The sequence below is a fragment of the Canis lupus genome, chromosome 28 (genome assembly GCF_003254725.2).
Source record: "Canis lupus dingo isolate Sandy chromosome 28, ASM325472v2, whole genome shotgun sequence".
NCBI classification, from domain to species: domain Eukaryota; kingdom Metazoa; phylum Chordata; class Mammalia; order Carnivora; family Canidae; genus Canis; species Canis lupus.
Window position 1 is genome coordinate 27,240,456 of NC_064270.1, and position 25,256 is coordinate 27,265,711.

The 25,256-nt window shown below is 39.5% G+C and overlaps 1 protein-coding gene across 1 annotated transcript in view; it reads left to right on the forward strand.

The window, feature by feature from the left end:
* The first annotated feature begins 5,036 nt into the window (after positions 1-5,036).
* Positions 5,037-25,256, forward strand: part of PNLIPRP3 (pancreatic lipase related protein 3) — a 28,320-nt gene continuing 8,100 nt past the window's right edge. The window contains exons 1-8 of the mRNA XM_049103675.1: positions 5,037-5,116; positions 7,260-7,467; positions 12,385-12,504; positions 13,141-13,272; positions 15,587-15,695; positions 19,653-19,772; positions 19,856-19,978; positions 23,543-23,661. Of these exons, the coding sequence (XP_048959632.1) occupies positions 5,037-5,116; positions 7,260-7,467; positions 12,385-12,504; positions 13,141-13,272; positions 15,587-15,695; positions 19,653-19,772; positions 19,856-19,978; positions 23,543-23,661 (1,011 nt within the window). The remainder of the gene's footprint in view (positions 5,117-7,259; positions 7,468-12,384; positions 12,505-13,140; positions 13,273-15,586; positions 15,696-19,652; positions 19,773-19,855; positions 19,979-23,542; positions 23,662-25,256) is intronic.

Sequence of the window (25,256 nt, forward strand, 5' to 3'; positions counted from 1 at the left end):
TTCCATATTTGTCCTGCTCCCAAAACCGGCCTGATTTGAATGCTGAAAGCAGTTAGATTTATGAGCTCCAGAGCAGAGTTGAGTGAGTGACATTTGCCCTGGTCCATTTTCCTTTATTTGCCACTTTCTTTCCTCTGGTGGTCTCTCCTCCTCCCAGGTTCGGGGCTTCTTTGCCATCTCTACACACAGCCCACCCCTCATAATCCTCTCTGAACAAGGATGATAATATGTTTTATTTTAATCAGCAAACACAATCACCTACTATATGCCAGGTGCTGTGTTAAGCTCCAGAGACACAGCTGTGATTGACAAGTCTTCTCTAGGCCCATCAGAAATGTATGCTTTTCAGTAGGGAGTGATTTCTGTTTGCAGGTTTATTGGATTGAACACAAATTGTAAAATGGCAGCTACCAAAGAACTGAATGCAAATGGACTCTGTTACAAATTTAATGGATGCCAATATAGGTAACAGTACAAATGTGATGTAGACTCAAATTTTTAATTATGGCAACTCTGTAATGAATATATGTGTGATGTACAAATACACACACACACACATATATAGTCTAAATTTCATATAACTGCCTATGTTTTTAAATTTATTTGGAAGCTAACTCTCTCCTCAGTTCCCTCCTTACTCAGTTTAAATCCCATGGTCCATCATAATCACTCCTTAGCATACACATTGAACTTCTCTCTGCTGCTCTTGCTTCTCTTGGCTTAACCTCAATCCCAGTTAAATCCAACACTCCATCTCCTTTGCACAGCTGAATGGGCAGCTGAGTGTGCCTGGAGAAACCCCATACCATGCAGACCGTCTCACTGCGAATTCATGGTTAATCAGGCTGAAAGGGACCTTGAAGCTGCCAAGCCATCTTACTCTTCTCCCCTCGTCTATTCATATGCCTGGCTTCCTGGATTGTTTCATTCTTCTCCTCTCTACTCAAACCTCCAACACCTCCTTGCTCACCCAGCTGATGGCCTGCATTCCTATTTCCTTCTTTGTAAGAAAATGGAAACAAAGAGAAGAGGCCTTCCTGGAGCTCCCAGTACCACATCTGACCAGCTACCTGCATGCACCTGCCCATACATTCTGCATTCTCTCTCACAAGAGATGAGCTGTCCTTGCTTCCACGAAGGCCAGCCCTTCCCCCTGTGTATGTGTTACACATCTCCTCTCACCTGCTCAAGGATTCTACTCAACAATACTCTCTTCTATTTCTCCTGCCCCACCAGTTTTCTTCCTCTTTTCTGGGACATTCCCCACAGCACACAAACGTGTTATTTCACCCATCTTTAAAACCCACTTTTGAGTTGTGTACATGAGGTTTCTTATTTCTCCTCTCCTTCTTTTTTGAACTCACTCCAATCAGGCTTTCACCCCAGAAACTGCAATTGTCATGGCTACTAGTCACTCCCATGTTGACAAGCCAGTGGTCATTTCTCCATCCTCATCCATTTAGACTTAGCAGTATTTGGTACTCTTGATTGCTCCCTCCTCTAGCAGCAGGTTTTTTTTAAGTTGGCTTCTAGGATGCCACACTCTTCTGGATTTCTTCCTGCTCCTCTGATGACTTCTTGGCAGTCTTCTCTGCTTCCCTCTCATCATCTTCCTAATGTTTTAATGATGGAGTGTCCTAGGACTCCATCCTTAGATTATCCCTCTTCCTTACCTGTCGTCACCCCCTTGGTGATCTTATCCATATTCATAACATCAAACACCAACTTTAGGTTTAAGACTTCCAAGTTCCTGTATCCAGCTAAACTTCTCTCTGGAAATCCAGTCTTATAGCCAACTGTTCCTGTGGCATCTCCACCATTTGTCTAATTCTTATAGAAGCTACATATGCATAGCTGAGCTCTTGATTCTACTCCCAAATCTGTCCCTTCTAGAGTTTCTCCATCTCAATTAATAGCAACTCCAGTCTTCTGGGAACTTCATCCATAAACCTCAACATCATCCTCAACTTTTCTATCACACCTCCCTGCCAATTAATCAGTAAATTCTTTTGGATCCTCCTTCACAATTTATCCAGAACCCGAGACCACTTCTTACTGCCTCTCTCACTATCACCAGTCTCTTGTCTAGTTTACTACAATAGCCCCCTGGCTGTTCTCTCTGCCTCTCCCCTTCTCCTATTTCAATCTATTCTCAGAACAAAAGCCAACCTAAGTCAGTCTGCATCACTTTTCTTTCCAGGGCCCTCCAGTGACTACCCCCCTCACTTTGGAGTAAATGCTAAAGTTCTTCCAATGACCTGCCAAGTGCTGCATGCTTTATTCCTCTGTAGCCTCTCTAGTATCATCCTCTGCTACTTTTCTGCCATCATTCAATCCCCTGTTCCAGAATTCAGATTTTTCTTTTAATTTGAGAAAGGGACTGTGGTAAGTACACTATAAAATATAAAACCCCGAGAGGAATCCGGGGCAGCACCCTGCAAACAACCACACAACTATTTTTGTGATAAAATCTATGAATATTCATATTATGTGGGATAACGAATGTATATATATAGCCTTAGGTCAGTTTTTGCTGCCAAATGAGTCTGCTGCAAATTGAGGAACAAGAAAGTCAAAACCCTACTTCTTTTCCCCAGAGATTTTTATATTTTGAAACCACAGAATAAGGTGCAGTGGACCTGTCTTTCCTCACTGTTCCCTGAGCTCTGGTCAGGGTGGCCTCTTCATAATTCCTCAGTCATCCTAAGCACACATCCTTCCCCCAGAGGCTTGAATGTTCCCTTCCCTTTGTCTAGAATGCTGCCCTCCACCAGAAATCCCTGTACTTTGCTCCTTACTGCCTTCAGTTATGGATTCAAATGTCTCCTATTTTAGGGGTGCATGGGCGACTCACTTGTTAAGCGTCTGACTCTTGACCTCAGCTCAGGTCTTAATCTCAGGGTTGTGAGTTCAAGCCTCATGTTGGGCTCTGGGCTGGGCATGGAACCTGCCTAAGAAAACAAAAAAATACCACTTACTTTAATGAGGTGTTCCCTGGCCACTCTATTTAAACAGTAAGCCCCTCCCCACCTAAACACACCACATACCTTCATTTTATTTACTTATTCACTGTCCCTACAACCCCACTAGACTATACTCCTCGAAGGCTAGGATTATTTTTCCCACTGTTGAATCCCCAGTTCTGAGAATAATATCTGGTGCATAATAGGCACTCGAATAAATATTTCTTGAATAAATTAATGAATCTGTTTTAAAGATTTTCATGTCATTAAGAAAGGCTGCTCATGGTAAGATAGAGAAATGACTCATTTAGAGAATGGGAATTAAGAAAATATGAACTGATATGCCAACCTATATGATTTCTTAACCAATTAAACTTAGCTTCACGTAATGTGCTATATTTCAAATGCTCTTTTAAAGAACTTTTAGGTCAAAGAGGAAATAAAACACTTCAATTGCAGAATATTTCAAAATGTAATGACTCAAGAACTGAAGAAACTAGAAAAAGAACAAGTAACAGTGAAGGAAGAATTTCATTAATGAAAATAAAAGTAGAGGTTAATACATTGGAAAAACATGAGAAAAGCAATCTAATTGATAGATATGTGTGGTGGTTGCTTAATAAAACTAAAAAAATAGAAAAATAGAAAACCATGATGACAGACTTAAATAAACACAGGGAAATAACCACAGACGTGGAAGAAATTAAAATGTTATACTTATATAAATTGAATTGAAATTCTAGATGGAAATCTTACTCTTTACACCAAAATAAATCTCAGATCAATGAACATTTAAAATAAAAGAGTGAAACAAGAAAAGTATTAAAGAAAACAGTGACATTGTTAATAATCTTGAAGTAAGGAAGGCTTTTCTAAACAAGAAGAAACTCCAAAGCCATAAAGGAAAAGATTGATCATTTTGTTGAGTAAAATGTGAAACTTCTATAAAACAAAAATATAAACAGCAAACTAGAATATCTTTTCTCAATAGCTGACCAAAGAGGAGCAAATCTCTCTACAATTCAGAGTTTTTACAAAAAATCAGAAAAAAAGTGCATAGGACACAAAGATCTCACCCACAGATGTGCAAAGGGCCAGAAATGCAAATGTATTCAAGCATTTAGGCAATTCAAGAAGTGCCAATTTAAAGGACCCTGGTAAGTTACAACCATAGAAGATATAGAGTATTTACAACATTCTTCATTTCAAAATCCAAACTCACTTCCATAGACTGAATAATGTATTGAGAGAGAGAAAGAGAGTGTGTGTGTGTGTGTGTGTGTGTGTATGAAGCAATGCAAAAAATAAATTCAGTTAAATATTCTAGAAAAAAACAGAAGGTTATAATTAGAAAGGCATGATCCAGGGGCACCGGGGTAACTCAGTTGGTTAAGCATCCAATTCTTGATTTCTGCTCAAGTCATGATCTCAGGGTCATGAGATGGAGCCCCAAGTCAGGCTCTTGCTGAATGTAGAGTCTGCTTGAGATTCTCTCTTTCCCTCTCCCTCTGCCCCTCCCCACCAATGCTTTCTATCTCAAATAAATAAATCTTTTTTAAAAGGGCATGATCGAACGTGAACTCATTGGTCCAAATAAGAACTGGATAGATGTGTGCTTCAACAGAAAAAACAGAATAGATTCCAGGCAGGAGAAATATTGATGGAGGAGCCGTACTATACTAGGGATACATTGAAGAGGGCACATGTTTACTCTTGCAACTAGAAAAACAAAGGCACCAGAGAATCCAGGAAAATGAAAACAGCACAAGAAAATCATGATCCAAATATGGAGCAAACTAAAATGACACTGATCTTGAGCACTTCATGTCTATGAAAAGATAATTCATTTGAATATTCTCCTTTGAAAGGAATGGGAAACTGAATAAAGAGTGCAGACAAGGAAATGTAATTATAGCATGCTAGCTGGCTCTGAAAGGAAAAATATTTATCTAGTCATAATAATATAAATTCTGTTTATTGACATTCAATTTTTTGGAGCCAGCCTACAGACAAAACATGAAAGACTTAATTATGATTATAGAACAAAGTCTGAATGTTATCAACTTTGACGGTATGAAAGTCAAAGTGCAGCTGGCAAATCTTGGAAGATGGGAGGAAGACAGGCAACATGGCTTAAAACTTGTCTTGCAAAGGTAGGCAGCCAAGTTATGAGGAGTAGGAGGTATGGATCAAGAAACAGAAGATTACTGGAGCGCCTGGGGTGGCTCACTTGGTTAGGCATCCTACTCTTGATTTCAGCTCAGGTCCTGATCTCAGAGTCTTGATATTGAGCCCTGCGTTGGGCTCCATGCTGGGTAATGAAGGCTGCTTAAGATTCTCTCTCTCCCTCTTCCTCTGCCCCTCCTGCCTCTATGCACGCGTGCGCTCTCTCTCTCTCTCTCAAAAAAAAAAAAAAAAAAAAAAAGGTTACTATTTAAGTTTACAGTGAAAGCCAATTAATGAGCTAAAAATAGTGTCATAGGAGGAAGAATTGAGACAATGGACAGCAGGACCTGTAGGAGCTCTTGTCCTGAGCTTCAGGCCAGCCCTTGCCTGGCCAGCCTGGGATGCACAACCATAGTTCACCCTGTTCAGCCACTCTCAGAGAAGTGCTGTTGGTAGGGATGCTAGAGGGACACTGAGGCTCCATGTGGGAGAAGGGAGGTGTTCCTTCCTATTGGCTCCTGGTTCCTGTCAGTGTTTTTCCAGCAATGACTTTTCACCCCTGCATGAACAATCATCCAATAGCAGCAGGTGGCTCCAGTTTGCAGCTGTTCTAAAAGTCTCAGAACCAGGTGCACGGTGCCCACTCACAGATGCCAGCACTAGCCATATAGTCCCCCTCTTCAGGGACCAAACCCCAGCTCTGGAGACAGCACCCCTCCCCCAGGTTAACAGCCCTTCCTCCAAGTTTCCTCATTTGAATAACTGAACCTCTTCTGTGTCTTTCACCAGCCCCCTGATAGAAGCTGCTCCCTGCAGTTGTCACATCGGAGCTACTACATGGTCCTCCTTTTTGCCTTCAATACCTGATTGATAACAATTCATTCTATTAAACTCTCACAGTTAAAATAACCATTGTGATTTGTTTCTTGCCCTGATCTTGGCTGATCCTAATGATAGGTGGGTTAAATCCTCATTTATTATTGAAGCAAGTTAATAGATCATGTGTGACTAAAGTTAATAAATCAAACCTTGGCAGTGTAAGCACGTTATATATACATATGGGGGTAACCACCAGAAGAACTGCCGCCTCTGGAGAGAGAGCTGAGTTTGGGGGTGAGCAAGGGATATTTGATCATCTACAATTTCTTTTTAATGTACAAACACTTCTTTGATTAAAAAAATTGTTATTCCCTATTCTCTCTCTTTATATTTATTACGGAATCTCATTAAAACAATGAGATTAGGGAATGGAGAAAACGCAAACTCTCCTAAAATTTTAAAGTAAAATCCGATGTACTCAAAAGTGAAAGACTTATTCAACATTTTTTGGTAAGTGATAAAAGAAAACTCTCAAATTCAAGACTTCAAAGAGCTCCTCCGGTACTAATAGTCACAAAATGAATAAATGAAAATCAATTTAATACATAATAATAAATTGAATAAATAATAATAATTATTATTGAATAATATTATTCCTCCCTTAAACAGCAGAGAAATGAAGTTGTTTTTGACTATTAAGTGAAAAAGAAAGGCCATGTTGAAAAGGTAAATCAGTCAGTGGATGACAGAAACATTAAGACTCAGTTTCCCGAAAGCTTCTCTTTGTAGAGATGAGTGAGGTGAGCGCCAGAAGAAAGAGACTTGGTTACAACTGAATAGACCTTTGCTGTCAACTATACTCTTGGGAGACCTATGCTGGACTCTTACTCAGGCATAGTGCTAGGCTCTGGGGACTCCAAGATCCCTTTCATCAAAAACTTTCAGTCTCATAAGAAAAGGCAGGAATTCAGGGAATTCACAGTATCCCCTCTTACGTCCAGGCCCATTCACAAGGGCTGTCCTATGTAATAGTTCATTTAGTCTTTCTATTAAGGCTGTAAGGTAAGTGGGATTAACTTCACTTTGCAGAGGAAGAAATGGAAACTCTTAAGGTAAAAGAATTGCCCAAAGCCAGGAATGTCTGATTCCAAAGCCACAATGCTCTCCTCTGCCACACTGTGATCTACAAAGTCATGGTCAGAAATAATATGGGAAGGGGAAAGGAGAACATATTTTAAAGAGAGTCTTCCTGAGCCAGACTTGCTTAACTTAAACGCTTATTTCAGTGAACCCTCATGGTGGGAAACACAGCCTCTCTCTGGGCCTGGTTCCTACAATACTGACACTCCATCTTTTTGCTGCAGGAAAAGAAGTTTGCTATGAAAGGGTGGGGTGCTTTAAAGATGGTTTACCATGGACTGGGACTTGGTCAAGACAGTTGGCAGGTTTGCCCTGGTCTCCAGAGGAGATAAATACTCGCTTTCTGCTCTACACTAGACATAATCCCAAAGCTTATCAGGTAAGCTCACTTGCTGCCTTCATACACAGGTTTTTCTAAAATAGAAGATGTAGCTCTAGATACAGAAGACCTAGGTTCACTAACTTACCCTGTCATAAACTACTGACTTTAAGGCAAATATTTTTATTTAGTGTTGTGAGCCAGGTTTTCTTGTCATCTTATTTGTCCTAGTATCTAAATATAAAGACTACTCTGAATCTATTGTTTCATATGAGGTAAATTTGATACTTCATTCAATTAATGTATTAATTGAGAGCCTTTCACGTGTAAGACTGTGAACAAAGTAACTATTATGTATTAAATTGAATAAACAAGATAGTATCCCAAATTTATTATATTAGGGGAAATAGGGTATATAAATAATTAACCTCTGTTGCAGCACAGATGATGACCTGTTACATAAGATACAACCAAAAGAATCTGGGAGCGTGGTGAGGAAGGACTTACCTTCCCCTTGGGGGTAGGATGGGAGCCAGGAAAGGCTTTGAGGAAGACACCTGTTTGAGGTGTGTCCTGCAGGATGGGCAGGGCTTGCATAAGCAGAGACATACAGGGAAATGACAAATGAACCAGCGTGGACAAATTCATACAGGAGAGAGCCTGCAGAGTACATCTGATGAATACAACATGTTGAGTTAGACTGGGGATGGAAAGGAAGTCCTCAAATATGGAGTTAGTTAGAAAAGTAGTTTAGAGACAAATTATATAACCCCTTCCTGGGGTCTTTGGAGTTCATCCTGTGAGCCGTGAGTCCCCCACTGGGAATTTTTAAAGAGGCTGTAGCATATTTACCCTGGTTACAGTGCACCTTCTTGACCAGATCCGGGAGAGCCTGCAGGTGATTGCCAGACCGTTTAGTACCCTGCCACCCAATATGGTAACCATGAGCTACGTAGGTATTAAAATTGAATAAAATTAAAAATTCAGTTTTTGGCTGCACCAACCACCCATCAAGTGCTCAGTAGCTCCAAGTGGCTAGTGGCTACCATTTTGGACAGTGCAAATATAGGATATTTCCACCACCACAGAAAGTTCTCTTTGAGATTGCTAGAAAACTATAGTGCAGTTTGGATCAGACTCAGAGAACTAGCCTGAGCCAGAGAATGAGCATGAGTATGACAATAGAAAACTGACATGATAAACATCATAAGCTGTCCTGAGATCTTATACATGAGTCATAGGAAGAATAATGACCCCCTTGTCAAGAAAATTTGATTGAGGATGCTGGAGAATGAGTTATATTTTGGACCAGTGAGTTTCGGGCAGGCTATCAAAAAGTTTTGTCTTATAGCTCAGTGGGCAGTCTAGAGCTGGAAAAAGAGATTCCAAAGTGTCTTAACTAGAGGTGAGAGTTGAAGCCCAAAGAGTGATATGATCTCAGAGGCAGAGGAAAAAAAAAAAAAAAAAAGCATGATACTAGACCCAGGTGGGGCAAGAGCATTCTCCAGAGCAAGATCATTTCCAGTCTTTTCCTGCATCTGTATAACCTTGAGGCTTACTTTCCATCAGATTTAGCCAAGATAGCCTCTGCTCTGCCTTCGCACCACACAAACAGACTCTGATTTGTAGCTGTCCACTTAATAGACACACACACACACACACACACACACACACACACGTATGGGTACCGGGCTCTTCACTGAATATGCCATTTGCTCTGTAGATGACAGCTCTATCTAAAACAAAGAAGAAAAGTCCTACTTTTGGGTACAGAGAAGTTTACAAAGAAAGTGTACTCAAAAGTGTGATTTCTATAACTATTAAAAATCAGAGAGAGGAATATTGCTCAGTGTTAAAAAGAAATGAAATTGTGGTAGATGCTACAATATGGAAAAACCTTGAAAACATTTTTGCTAAATTAGATAAGCTAGACACAAAAGGACAAACATTGTATAATTCCCGTTACGTGAAACACCTAGAATAGTCAAATTCGTAGAGATAGAAAAGTAGCATAATAGTTACCAGGGACTGGAGGAGGGAAAAATGGAGAGTTACTATTTAAAGATGTAGGATTTCTGGATGCCTGGGTGGCTCAGTAGTTGAACTTCTGCCTTCGGCTGAGGTCGTGATCCTGGGGTCCTTCTTCTCCCTCTGCCTATGTCTCTGCCTCTCTCTGTGTGTCTCTCGTGAATGAAAGAATAAACTCTTTAAAAAAAAAAGGTGTAGGATTTCAGTTTGGAATGATAAAAAATTCAAGAGGGATGGAGCTGATGTTTGTACAACAATACTAGTGGCTTAATGTTGCTAAATTGTGTACTTAAAAATGATTAAGATGTTAATTTCTATATTATGTATATTTTACCACAATTTTTTTTTAATGTAAAGAGAATCTATGTTGAATACAAATGTTTCGGAGCACCTTCAGTAAGCTGGTTAGGATGTGTGTGTGCATTCAGGACTAACTATATCCCCTGGTCTTGTCCCTCAATCCACTTAGGACTCATTGGTCCTTTATCCTTCTGCATAGTGGCCAGGCACTTGAACACTCGCAGAGCACAGGCACTAAAACAAGTGGTGAAGGTCAGTCTTTAGGAGAATCTGGACCATGCTAAAGGCAATGAAAAAATATCAGACACCAAGCACTCTCCTAATAAGGTGACCATAAAGGCAGTATTCCTCACATATTTTCCACTCCCTTCCATTTGGAAAAAAAAAAAAAAAAACACAACAAACCAGATCTGTACCTGAATTATGCAATGGATGGAAGCCTGAGTCTTGGAGTCAGCGTGTTTTGTACCAACAGTGAGGATATAGGATAAGTCAAGGTACAGTACTAAAAACCTGAATTGCCCCAGGCTTGACTCACATGCTACACTGTGCAAATCTGACTTCGTGCATGACAAAGCAGAAGTTAACCATGCAATGTTAACATACTCTTTTCTCGGAGGGAGGAATTGTTAAAGCTAAACATGGTGCAATAAACTTGACTCTTCTGAGAGTCATAAGTCTTCCCAGCTACATTTCTGCAAGAATAAATCCAACCTGCCATCCCCCAGAGTGGCTCATACAGTCACTAGTGGTGACACATATTTTGCATAATTAGTAGTAGTCTCTGGGCCTGCAGCTTTTCTCAAGGCTGGGACATACCTAACTGGTGGCTGCTTTTGATTTACTAACAAATGAGATCACCTAGAGTGTAGTCATGCTTTGTAGAATGGGTTGATCTCAGATCAGTTAGGTTCTATGATTCCTCAACGAACATTAAAAGTAAAGGCCTGAGCACCCAGTTAAACATTGTGACCTTAACTAGCCCTTGTTGAGGGTAACCTGTTCTGTCCCAATGCCCTTGTATGGTTCTGTGCTTGTGGCAGCAGAAGCTGAGGTGTCTTCTTGGACTTGATTATATGATGTTGTTTTGAGTTTCCTGTTTTCTGGGTTAGTATGCCATTTCACAGGGGTGTGCCAGATTGAATATGAAGTGAACAAAAGTGTTTTTCTATCTTTCCTACTTTATTAAATTCTTTAAGGCTTTCATGACAGTGGAGGATGCTTTGATCCCACAATACGTGTCAGATTGCCACTTTGAAGCTTTCACAAGGCCCCATATCCAGCTATTCTCACGATGGGGAAAGATTAAAAAAAAAACTTTTTCTCCCAAGACCTCTTTCCCAAATTGATTTGCTTTTTTTTTTTTTTTTTTGACATAGAAATAGAAATATAGTTGGTGTTTAAGGAGCTCCAGCTGGAGTTGGAATTAACATCTGGATTCTTTTAGATATATAGATGGACAAATGTTTTTGCACTTGGATTCCATTATGTAGCAGAGCAGTGCTTCCAGGAAACCCAGATACATCAGCAAATCCACATCTGCTCTGGGCCCTATCAGTATAAAACAGTATGATCAGATCCCAACTTGAGAGCTCAGTGGTGGAACATATGGCTTCAGAGAAAGACCATGTGGGTTTCAGCCCCCCACTCCAGGGCTCCTTAGCTGGAGCACTTTTGGACAAGTGACTTGATTTCTCATTTGTGCCCTCTCCTAATCTGTAGTTAGTACCTACCTCAGTGTTGTGTTAAAATGAACTACACTATAAAGTGCTTAGAACAAGTCCTGGCGCATGGGCAGATACAAGCATAACTATATAATAGTTACTGCATAAACCAACTTAAGATTCTCATCACTGCTTACTATCTCGAAGATACTTTAACTAGCCAGCAAGTTGTATGATTAATTTGCATGTTACTATTAAACACAGGTAGCTAGTAATAGGCTCTTTGTTTGAAGGCTCTTTGTTATAGGATTCACCATTGTCAAACCTGCAATTTGCTGATTAGAGTGTTCATTTTTTTTCTCAAAATAGAATTTTGAGCATTACCTGCATTGTGCCTTTTCATTTTTCTCTTAATAACAAAATCACTTTAAATTCATAGTGTCACTTAAAGTGAGTTTGGTTGGTTATAAAAACAATCCAACAAAATACTAGAAACACAAAAGGAGATTTAAGGCAATTACATAAAATTATCTTTAATATACTATTGTACTCATGTGATGAGATCCTCACCTTTATTCCTCACTTGTAAAGTGGGGTGAACAATCTGTTTTGCCACTTTTGTAGCGTGCTTCTAAGCCTCAAATAGCACATTATTGACAACAGAGATTTACTATACAAATGTAAGGCTGATGGAAGTCCTGATTGAAACTGACCCAGCATCGTCTTATAAACCTTGCCTTAAAATCAAATACTTTTCTTTCCTTGCCTTGTGATTAAATGTGTATATTGTATTTTATAATGCATTAATAATTTCTTGGTACTTTGCAATGTGTAGCAGTAACTATTTCTTTGGTAAAAAATATATTAAAGAAGGCTGTTAAATCAAATTTAGTGGAAGACTTTTGAGCAGAGTTAGAATAATTCTACTAAACGTCAAATAATTTTGAATTATTATTTTACCTTAATCTCTTTTCACTTGAAATAGGAGATCAGTGCAGTTAATTATCTAACTATCCAAACCTCGCACTTTGGAACAGACAAGGTGACCCGCATCAACATACCTGGATGGAAATCAGATGGAAAGTGGCAGCAAGACATGTGCCATGTATGATGTGAATAAACTCTTCTTCATTCTAGTGTAAAACCTGTATATTTAACAGGAATGTACTTTGCATATATTAATGCATATTCATGGGAATTTGTCCATTCAGTTACATTGTCCCTGTCCCAAGGCCCCATTTCTGCTCACTTATTATAAATTGCATAGATTATAATGGGAGCATATTTCTTTGTAATTATTCTTTGATAAATTCTCACTTTTGATCAAAAGTGAAAGATTGAATGATATGATAAATTTCTCACTTAAGGGAAAAAAATCTTCCAGGTTCACTCCAAGAAATTAATTTTTCTCTCTTACACTCAAGATTAATAGACTGCTAACATAGTAAGCAATTAATTATTTGTAAGGCCATATAGTAGAGTCAGATGCCTGAATTTATACCATGGTTCTACTTATCATGGTCGTGGGCAAGTTTAATTAACCTATCTGTGCTTTGGATTCCTTATTTGTAAAAGAGGATTAAATAAATCAATATAGGTAAAAGGGTTAGGACAGGACCTAGCATGCAGTAGGTTCTCAATATTTGGTAGTGTTATTTCTTATAATGGAAGCTGTTGCTCAGTCACTTTGGCTTTCTTTAATTATTATTTCTTAAATACTTATAATAAATCTTTATACCAGGCGTTACTACAAGTAGAAGATGTGAACTGCATTAACATAGACTGGATTAACGGTTCGCTGGAGTACATCCATGCTGTAAACAATCTCCGAGTTGTTGGTGCTGAGGTGGCATATTTTATTGATGTTCTCACGGTAAGAAAAGTTGCTTTTCCAAAAATCATGTTTAATTAGTTTTGCATCATAATACCAAGAATTTGGGTCTCTTTTTTTTTTTTTTTTTTTTTTTGCTTTTTTGTTAGCTTACACGCGTTCTGAACATGTGAGATATTAATCATTCGTGTATGGTGAGCAGATAAGGGAAATTACTTCTTGGGAAAGAAGTGCCTGTGGTTCTGCAAAGCACCACTTGGTGGCAATGTCTCTTCACAGGCTCTTCACCAAATGCTTCCCCACCCTTAACCCCACCCCCAAGGTCGCTTCTAGGGTCAGCGTGTAGGACCCTCTCTCCTGCTGGTTAGTTTTCATTGCATTGTAAACCTATCCTTAATGTTTATAAACTGTTCCCATTAGACGAATGCTATTTGTTTAGAATGTGAAATACATTTTCCCACAGAAATTGGGCTCTGTGGCAGTGAATTAGTTAGGTCTACAGTCCAGTCCAGGCACAATAACCTATACATTTTCTAAAAGAATAAAATAGACTTTGCTATTTATGAGGGATATACCCAGAGACATTTATAAATCTCCAAATGCCCTCCCATTATAGAAAGTAATTTCCCACCATAGAATGCAGTGAAGTAAAATCTAAAGATTTATGACGCTTTCAGACTCTTAAGGAGGAAGGCTCACTCATTCATTCAACAAATACTTTTCTCTGCGCTGGCTGTGGGCTAGGCACTGTTCTAGATGCTGAAGATCCGCAGTGAGTGAGAAAGTGTTTCTTCTTTCATAATGTGTGGAGACGGTTCCATAAAGAAGTCCAAGGCAATGGGATAGAGGGAGACTGGAGCAGCAGCTCACCTAGATGGGCAGCCAGGGGAGGTGATACTGGAATCCTGAGCACAAGGAGGAAGCAGCTGGAGAGGAATCAGGGAGCCAAGTACTCACCTGTGCCCCCACACTGCTTGTCTGCTCTTCCTGCTGTCAGGGGAGACCAGGGCAGCAGGAGGTACCTAGAATGGGTCCTTGCATTCAAAGGATGAAATCAGATTCATTTCCTCTTCAGAGAAAAACTTGTCCTAAGTTTTTGTGAATTTTTTCACTGATCCTGGAGCTTGGGCTGTGGGCTCTTCTAGGCCCAGGAAATAAAGAGCAGTGGCTTGTAGGAGAGGAAGTATTTGCTGAACTGAAGGGGAAAGCACTTGCTGAGGTACATGTTCAGTGAATCAATGGGGACAGAGGAGGAGAAGGGGGAAGAGGGCTGATCTCAGATACCAGGCCATAAAGGAAGAAAGACAGAAAGAAAGCAGAGATTAAAAGGGGTCCTGACTCTGGGAAACAAAGGGTTGCAGAAGGGGAGGTGGGTGGGGGATGGGGTAACGGGGTGACTGGCATTAAGGCAGGCTCGTGAGGTGATGAGCATGGATGTTATACTATATGTTGGCAAATTGAATTTAAATTTAAATTTAAAAGAAAAGAAAAGAAAGAAAAGAAAAGAAAAGTAAAGAAAAGAAAAGTAAAGAAAGAAAAGAAAAGAAAAGGAAAGAAAAGAGAAAAGGAAAAATAATAAAAGGATGGCAGCAATGGAGGAAAGGGTCTCCTAATGACCAGGAGACATCCTGGGCAGCCATTGATGTGTAAATGAGTGAAAATACTTTTTTTTTTTTTTTTTTGAAAACACTCTTTAAAAAGCAGCACATAATATTGTTATTACTGGTGGGGAAAAAGGCGGAACATTTGATCAAATGACAAATTCATCCAAGTGAAGGCAACTGCTTGATTTTCACTGTTCTCATCAAGAGAACTCAAAGCTTAGATGAAACTTAAAAATGCTTGCTCTTATTTTCCTCTTTAAGTTGTGTGTGTGTGTGTGAACTCTTAAGCATATAGTCATTTTGTGAATATTCTTGAAAACTCCTCTTTGAAAACCGAAGTCAACCCAGACATGTGTAGAGTTGCCCTCAACTGGAGGAGATGGACACAGGTAAGATGGGTACCAGCCTGGGCACGACTATACTTGACCTGTGTTTGAAGTGTGCTGGGTCTCCAGAAGAATGGGCATGGGCTGGAAGCCACGGAGGCAGTGGCTGGGCTGTTCTATTCCTGAGGACCCTGAGGCCCCTTAGCACAGGGAGAAGATCCTGACAGGAGGCATTCCTCCAAGCCTGCCTGGTGCTTTCTCCTTCAGCCAGACAAGGGGGGATGTGGGGGTCACTTTGTCCGTTGACTAGTCCCCATCCTGTATATGAGAGGGACAAACATGTCAAGCATATGTCAAGAACATTTAAGCCATTTTTCCTGGTCTTCTAAAAATATTTGTTCTGTTTTCCTTTAAAAATCCTATCAGAAAAAATTTGGATATTCTCCTTCTAAAGTTCACTTGATTGGCCACAGCGTGGGAGCACATCTGGCTGGGGAAGCTGGGTCAAGGGTACCAGGCCTTGGAAGAATTACTGGTAAGCCCGCCTTGAATTTGCTTACACATTGGTCTACACTCAAAATCAATTATCTGCAGTGCCAAATTAAGTAGAGGAGGCAAATGTTAGGTAGGAGAAAATGAAATCCAACGAAACATAGAAGTGTTTTCAAAGCCGGAGGGTGTAGATCTACAGTTCTACAGAATGTTCACTGTGGCATTATCCATGGCAGCAAAGTAATAGAAGCTGACCACCCACCGGTACAGGATGGCTGAGGAATTGTGGTGCATGCCAGGCTTTGCAACTCCATACTTCTAATACAAAGAATGCGACAGAGCCACGCTGATGGTGCCGGAAGGATGTCCTTGACACATCTGGGTCGCCACTCACAGCGGATGCTGGCTATGTGGAACTGGTTTAAGGACTGTGCCATGCTGTTCCAGTTGCTAAAGTGTTTAATGTTATCCATGAATATACTGTTAAGTCTAAAAATTCATTGCAGGGGCGCCTCGGTGGCTGAGCGGGGTAAGTGTCTGCCTTGGGCTCCAGTCACGATCCTAGGGTCCTGGAATCAAGTCCCACGTCAGGCTCCCTTCTCAGGTGGGAGCCTGCTTCTCCCTCTCTCTCTGCCCCTCCCCCTGCTGGTGCGCTCTCTCTCTCGCTCTCTCTCTCTCTCAAATAAATAAATAAATAAATATTGCAGAGAGTCAAGTATATATACTATGAATTAGCATTCACTGTGAATTAGATTTTCGAGAATGATCAATTATTCATATTCCTTCCCTGTATTCCGACTTCCAAACCAATTGAGTCAGATGGATGGAGACCAAAATATCAGCTCCAATATCAACAAGTTGGGCTGGCCTCTCTCTCCTCTGCATCCCCAACCAACATTCAGTCAACAGGTACCAGGCCTCCTGTCTGCTTTGCGCCTGTCTGTCCCTGGCCACAGTCCCAGCTCAGGCCCTCTTAATCACTTGCCTGGGTTTGGCCACTCCTGGCTAGTCCCCCAGCCCAAACCCCCACAAGTGCCACACCAAGTCATCATGTTTCCAAACACAGGCCACGTCACTCACTGCTGGAACTTTCCATTGCCCAAAGCTTCTAAATTCTCACATAAATGGTTTATGTTTCATCATGGTTTTTCATATTTCTGTGTCTTGACAATGTTACTGCCCCTTGCCCTAAAAGGCCACTGTTCATCTTTCAAGATTTATTCCAAAGCTGCCTTCCTCAGGCAGAGTTAATTCTCTGTACTTCCCATATCCTTTGAAATATGCTTCTATTGTATCCAAAAATGCAACTCTTGTATTGCATGGTTATATATATATATATGTGTGTGTGTATATATATATATTCATTCATCTGTTTATTTTGATAGACTATGAACTACTAAGAAAATCTCCCTTACCACCACCCCTCCCCAAGCCTGGCACATAGTAGGTGCACATTTCCTATTGTTTAAAACAACAAACTGTAGTTCTGTGGACATATCTACACACATATACCTATGCTTTATTTTTTTTAAGAATTTTATTATTATTTTTAAATATTTATTTATTTATTCACAGAGATACAGAGAGAGAGAGAGAGAGAGAGGCAGAGACACAGGCAGAGGGAGAAGCAGGCTCCATGCAGGGAGCCCGACGTGGGACTCGATCCCGGGTCTCCAGGATCACACCCCAGGCTGCAGGCGGCGTTAAATCGCTGTGCCATGGGGGCTGCCCTATACCTATGTTTTAAATTCAAATTTGAACTTGAAGTATTTTTTTCTAAAAAGAGTTCAGAACTCCAAATTACATGCAGAATGCTTTGCCTCTGCAGCCTCTTGGTATAGCAGACTTTTCCTGCTGAAAGCATCCTCTTTCTCCCAGCTCCCAAATCCCAACCCCAATGCCAGCCGACTGCCACCTTTCTTCTCTGGTACCATAAAATTGTGTTTTTATTCTGAAGTTGCTAGGTAGCAAAAATCCCCCTTTGCTCTAAGTTTTCAAGCACAGGGAAGAGGAGAAATGGGCATTTGTGAAGATGGGAGTTCCTGGGGCCTGAACGGCCTGTAAGCATTTCAGCCATAAATGAAAGGGAGGAACATTGCTGTTCATGTATTAAAAATTGTGCAGGGTTACCATAAATTTGTGAAGATTTTGTTTTTCTCAATTTTGACTTCAAAAATCATATACTATCAACTCCCAATTTTTCCTTCCGAGTGAATTATCCCATTGAGTAAATAGAAAACAATACATTTTTAGAGGCTCTCTGAAAGTCTGAAGATTGCTATTATTTGGATGTTGCAATCTATATTCCTTGTAATTGGTTGGTTTTTGAACAGTCATGTTCCTTGAATAACAAAGAACTAAAATTTCAAGAAAGAGATAGTAGCTTTATCAAAAAATCAGTTAAAAGCGAAATTAAATGATAGGTTTTAGGACATGCATAAGTTGAACGTTCTGTTGCTTTTCCTCCTGAGACATCCTAGAAGCACAAATGCAGGACCCCACTTCCCTGCTGTTTGCCTGTCCTCTGATCAATAGAGTCTGAGGTGTGTCTCCTATATTTGGATGCATCTCTGCAGGGCTCTTGACCTCATCAGAAGTTTGCAGTCAATCAGTGACTACACACTAAACAACGAAACAAACTTCCTGGAGTTGAAGATTGATTCTCTGACTGTTGTGTCTTGTAAGCCTGGTGCACAAACATTCACTTCTCACTCCTACCACATTTCCACAGGGGTCAGCTGCCACCCTGCTCTGAGTCCTCTCCACTCTGGGATCCAGTCTCCACTTTAAAGCAGAGGGATTTTGCTAAAATGTAAATCTCCCCTTTTGCAAACTTGTAAGAGCTTCGCATTCTTGCTTCGCAAGAGCAACCCAAACCGTTTTGCATGGTTCAGATTACATGTGGCTCCTGCTTATGATGCTATCTTTCTCTTCCATCCAATTCTAAAACTCTGTACATCAGCCCTTGAACACCAGTTACAGTTTCCCAGAAGTGCTTAACTGTCTCACCTGCAGGCCTCGAAGAGTCTCTTTCTCACCCCTGGCATGCTGCTGACCCCTCTTTACCCTGGCTGACTCTTCTGGTTCCTCAGGTCTCCACTTGCATTTCCCATCTCCAGCAGAAGCATGCCCCAATTTTCTAAGACTGTTTTCCTTGTTGCTTCCCTATGCTTGCATAATACCTATGCTTACCTCTGTCTCTGCACCGAGTGCACTGGATCAAGGTGCTTTCCCCATCAAATAGAAACCTCCTTAAGCACAAGACTAGGCCTTATTCCTTGTACCCAAATGCTGAACCTAATAATAGCGCTTGAAAAATAATTGTCAAATGTGAAAAATGAATGGACATGTGAATGGTCATAACATCCTGGAGACCTCTAGGTGTCTTACCTTTATCTTTATTAGATGTCTGAAAATGAGACAGTCGGCTGAAGGTCTAGACATTTGGGCTTTTAGTCCATTTTGCCTCCAATATATGGTGACCTTATCAAGTCACTTCACTTCACTGGGTATCAGGCTTTTCATTTGTAATGGAATGAAGTGGAAATAAGTGAGCCATAGCTGAAAACTAAGTTTAAGTGTATTGCTTTGTCGATTGATGTTTACATATTGAAGAACTCTTATCTTTTACTTTTATCTATATTTTTGTATACAGATATTACTTTTGAGATCATCTGCAATCCATAACCTTAATTATGTATATGGTAATTTGTGTACAGACCCTAGAATTTGATTTTTTTTTCTGACCTTGTTACTTGTTTTGACACTGTCTGGACACAGCCTTACTTGTATATAGGAATCTGATATTGTAATGTATAGACCTGCATGTATGTACTCAATTTATGTGTCTGTAATTTGTCTTGGGTGGTGTTGGACCTATATAAATCATAAAGGAAAGAATACCTTGCCCTCACCATCTATCTTCCAAAATAACCACACTATGAATGTGTTCTTGTATAGAACATGTCTTGGTTTAATGGGCGTTTATGCTTTTTCCCAGGATTGGACCCAGCCGGGCCATATTTCCATAATACTCCAAATGAAGTTAGGCTGGACCCCTCAGATGCCAACTTTGTTGATGTTATTCATACAAATGCAGTTCGATTGCTCTTTGAGTTTGGTAAGTTTTTAATACAAACGGAAACTACACTGAAGCATGGAAAAGAATTTTAGAAGCATTTATCCTGTTTTTATCTATTTCAGGTGCTGGAACTATTAATGCTTGTGGTCACCTTGACTTTTACCCTAACGGAGGGAAGCACATGCCAGGATGTGAAGACTTAATTACACCTTTATTTAGCTTTGATTTCAGTGCTTACAAGGAAGGTAAATGCTTCCTAAAATATAAAGCTGGCTACTATAACATTCACTTAGCTCCTGCCTTGGACAGGATCCATACTCTTTTGCACATAATATAATATAAAAATATATGGTAGTGCAAAACACAGTCACATGTAGAAAGCTCCCACCAGTTGTGAGCTCTGCAAGATCAGGGTCTGTGTCTTAGTTATCTTCGTATCCCCAGAGCCTATCCGATATCTAGCATATTGTAGTCACTCAATATAAACAAGGAGGATATGTTCATTCATTCTGCAAGATGTATTGAGTGCCTACTATGTGCCAGGCATTATTCTGGGAACAGTAGATGTAGGAATGAATACAAAAGACAAACAAAACAAACAAACAAAACAAAACAAAACAAACCTCCATACTGGCCAAGAAGGGTCTGACTCCCTCGCAGATTGGTGTGATCCTGAGAGACTCCCATGGTGTTGCACAAGTACGTTTTGTGACAGGCAATAAAATCTTGAGAACTCTTAAGTCCAAGGGACTTGCACCTGATCTCCCTGAGGATCTGTACCATTTGATTAAGAAAGCTGTTGCTGTTTGAAAGCATCTTGAGAGGAACAGAAAGAATAAGGATGCCAAATTCCGACTGATTCTGACTGAGAGCCGTATTCACCAATTGGCTCGATATTATAAGACCAAACGAGTCCTCCCCCCAATTGGAAATATGAGTCATCCACAGCCTCTGCCCTGGTCGCATAAATTTGGCTATGTACTCAAGCAATAAAATCATTGTCTACTAGAAAAACAAAAAAACAAAAAACAACAACAACAAAAAACCCTCCATAATGGAGCTAATATTCTAATTTGCTGGAAAAACAATAATACAGTAAGAAGACAAAGCATAGAGTGAAATATGAAGTGTTGGTGATAATGGGGGTTGAGTGATGAAAGGAGATTTTTGATAGGGTGGCCAGGGAGTTCCTACTGAGAAGATGACCTTAAGGAATTAGCCAGGTGGCTACCTGGGAAAAAGGCATTCCAGGCCAGTGGTTGGGGGCAGCCAGTGTAAAGGGCCTGGGACAGGAGCCTACCTGGGAAGTTCATGGCAGTGAGGAGCCTACTGTGGCTGGAGTGAATTTAAAGGAGAGAGTAGTAGGCATGCAGTTAGAGAAGAGGCAGAGGGAGATAATACAGGGCTTTATGGACCACAGTAAAGATTTCAGCTTTTACTCAAGTGAGATGGGAGACATGGGAGGATTTGGAGCAGAAGAGAGATACGGTTTGACTTACTTTTTAACAGAATCACTATGGATCACACATTAATCACAAATTAAACAAACAGTATTTAACCCTTTATAATAGTTTCCAATGACAATACTATCTATAGAGCCCTGGTAATAAGACACCAAAAGTTATTATTTGGGAATTTCATTATTCTCTGGATCTACATATCATCATGATGTAAATAGTGAAACGTATAATACATAATACATAAATACATAATAATATAATGTATGATGATATGGTAATAAATGGATGACCCTAAATATCTCACCATCTGATTCCACATGGTCAGAATATCTTGACGGTGTAATTATTGGATCTTCCAATTGGCTGCTGTAGTGAGAAGATACACAGATAATGACATTGAGAGTAGCTGGAATTTCCTCTCCTCTAGAGACAAATTGCAAAGTTTTAATATCTGTTCTGTAAAGTAAATGTGATTAGAAGTATCTGCGATGCCTATTGAAGAAAAGAAACAATAACTGGTAAATTACAGATACTCAAAATGAGAAAGCCAATTCCACCTAGAAGAGATGAACAAAATTCATTCCAATAAGACCTATTATAAAACTTATTTCTCTTCTTACTTTCTATGTTATGACTTAAAATCCTTTCTATTAGGATAAAATATAGATCATAAATTTCTTTATATAACTATGTACATACACAGAATGTTTGAAATTCTTAAAGAATTAATTCAAGTAAAATACATTGATCGTAAACTATCATTTAAGACATAAAACTTCCTACAACTCTATTTAAAGTGTATGTATCATTCATTTTATGATTTAGATGAGTTTGAAGACATTAAGATATTCTATTTTACATTATATTTATTACTAAGAAATCATTTACTTTAAAATTTATATTTCCCTATATGCTAATGAACCATCTTGTCTACATTACAATTAATTGTGAATATAAATCTGAATATAAAGAGACCTGATGTAAGAGATGTCCTCATTTAAAAAAAAAAAAAAAAGATGATGCCAATTATTGATCTCTGCTTTCTGAAGTTACCCTGTCTAAGTTATCTAATGGATGACAAACCATCATGGCTTACAAGAACAATGGTATTGCCCATTGTTCTGAGGTTCAAGATGCAATCAGAGTTCTGCAGAGACTTTGTTGTGAAATGTGAGTCATGTGATGGCATCCAGTTGGGAGCTGCGCCAGACTAAGCTGGGTGAGAGGGTTCAGCATGGTGTTCCACGTCTATGGTCTTGGTTCTCCTTGTGAAGTGGCCTGTTATCCTTCAGGGCCTTTCTTCCCAGCCAGTTAAACAGGATTTCTTAACCAGACAAGCTGGATTCTAAGAAAGCAAGAGTGGATGCTAGAAAGTCTTTTAAGACTCTGAGGACCTAAACTTGCCCAAAGTCAATTCCTCCATGTTCTGTTGGCCAAAGCAAGTCACAGGCCTAGTTTATAATCCAGACTTGGGTAGGGGAGTGGGGAAAAAAAAAAAAAGGCTCCCGGCTCTTGAAGGGAGGAAAGATAATCTGTTATTGCCAAGGGATAAGAACTTAAAAACAGTGATTCATTAGAGGTCACTCTGATAGTATAATGATCTACCACACATACTAAAACAAAATCTAGTTTCTCAAAAATCAAATGAGCTGTGTAGGGCATTGAAAGAATATTCTATGGCAGACATCAAAGATGTTGCTATACAAGATAAATAGCATAAATGACTAGAATACTATGATAACTTCAGAATGCAAAAATGTATTTAGATCTATCTTATTTATTATTGCAATAAGCCAAACTATTAGTGGCAAAAATAGCATGCCTGACAATGACAAAACTATCTTATCTTTAGCATTGTTTATAATACCTCTCACTTGTCACACCTTGAAGCTCAGTTGAAAGTGTGCATTGGTTAATGTTGCTGTTTTGTGATCAAATAGGAGGGAGTTCAGTCTTCCTGCAGAAACAGGGAGACAGAGAACTAATTGGTCTAAGGTAGAAATGCTGTATGCACAAGGTACTGAAAAAGCTCTAAGTGCTTTAAAGCCCTAAGTCAAAGATCCAGGAAGTGTTGAAGATATTAGTATCAGAACAGAGTCATTTGCTTTGCATTTGTTTATTTACCCTGTTTGAATGTCCCTTGAGATTCACACAAAGAATTATTTGGTGCAAAGAAAATGATATGTGATAGTGATAAACGTTGTGTGGTGTCCAAGTCTACACACAAGACCTGGCTATCTAGACCTCCTAGGTTTTTTAAAGTCACTTATCTGAGAAATGGTTCATACTATTAGTTATTGGTTAATAGGTTTATTGGTATCAATCAATTATTGGAAATTGTTTTCACAGAGGTGGTTTCTTTCTTTGAGTGCAACCATGCCCGAAGTCATCGCTTTTATACTGAGAGCATTCTTAATCCTGATGCATTTATTGCTTATCCTTGTAGATCCTACAAATCGTTTAAAGTGGTAAGTAAAGTATTTTGCAGTGGAATTTAATTAATAAGTAATTTTTTGGACCATGATCAGCCAACTAAAAACTAGTGCTTTGAGTATGTGGCAAAAAAAAAAAAAAAAAATGCATCTGCCATTTTGGGAAATAATAGATTCTTCCTCTGTGCAGAGTACTGAACTGTAGCTGGATTGCTGAAGGGTTTAAATAACTAAACCAACTATTTGTATTCTGGTTGTTTCAGCTCTTTTGAAGATTATATCCAATTTTGCTTTTGAGGCCATTTGTTATGCAGTAATTAGATGCTACTGTGTAACAGGCATAAGTCCAGAGCAAACATTTTTCTGTGTATATATTTTAAATGTCATCTTCAAAGATGCCCCAAGAAGCCTGAACCAATCAATAGCTACAACCAAACATATTACTATTTACTTGGAACATGAAAATTATTTTATTAAAATTTAATTATTTATACAGAGCAGAACTAAGGCATGGATAGCTCACAGGAGTTCCACACAGATCAATAAAGGATAAAATACCAAATCTGATTTTGCTTGAGTCATAAAGCACACGGTGCCAGATCTGAGCTAAATGTATTTTTCATTTGGTTATCACTATGAAAAGGAGAAAGAAAATCTATTTTGTAGTGGGAAGTGGAAAGATTTTCCTTCTTATGCTTTACAGACCTAATTCCCTGTTTTATGAGGGTAGAAAAATGTGGGGTCTCCAGCTCAAGTGTATTGTAAGTAATAGCACTTTGTGAATAAGTGCAGGGTCGGGACAAGAATAAGCATTTCCCCCCTCTTACACAGCAAGGTGACTCGATGCCCTCAGGCCAACTTCTCCATCTCTGGAGCCAGTTGTTCTTACTCACAGCATGGCCTGGTGACCTGCCATGCTCAGGAAGCTTGGCAGCCAAACACTAGCACTTCCCCAATAACCGCCTTCTACGCCTCTTCCTCCTTCCAGCCCCAGATGCTGCTCTGTGTGGCTAAAGAGGATCTTGGCACTTACACTGAAGGCAGGTAGGAGAGGCCCTCAGAATCACAGTATATTCAGAGATAATGGGGCACAATTTGCGAAATGGGAGAAGCTTAGGCTCCTGTGCCACGTGGATGCTAAGTCTGGCTACAATCTAGAGAACATTGCATCAATTTCCTTGACGTGTTCTATTGTGCTTCTACCCAAACAGACATAAAAAGGAAGTGAAATGAAATAAATAGAACAGAATAAAATAAAATAAAATAAAATAAAATAAAATAAAATAAAATAAATAAAATAAAATAAAATAAGATGAAGTAGGAATTCTAGAACCAGACTGTCCAATTCACATCCGTGTCCCCTCATTTACTAGACACCCATCATTGGACAAATTGTTTAACTGTTCCACATTTGGTTTCCTCATCTGTTAGATAGGGAGGCTAAAAGCACTGCAATAATAACGAGCTTGTGAGGATTAATTAGTTAAATGCACGTAAAGTGCTTAAAAATGCCTGGCATGTGGTAAGCATTTAATAAATATGAGCCCTTTTATTATTATTACAAATTTTTTCTTTGTTAAAAATAGAGTTTTACATGGGATATTTTACTATAATCCTAGCCTAAATGTTCA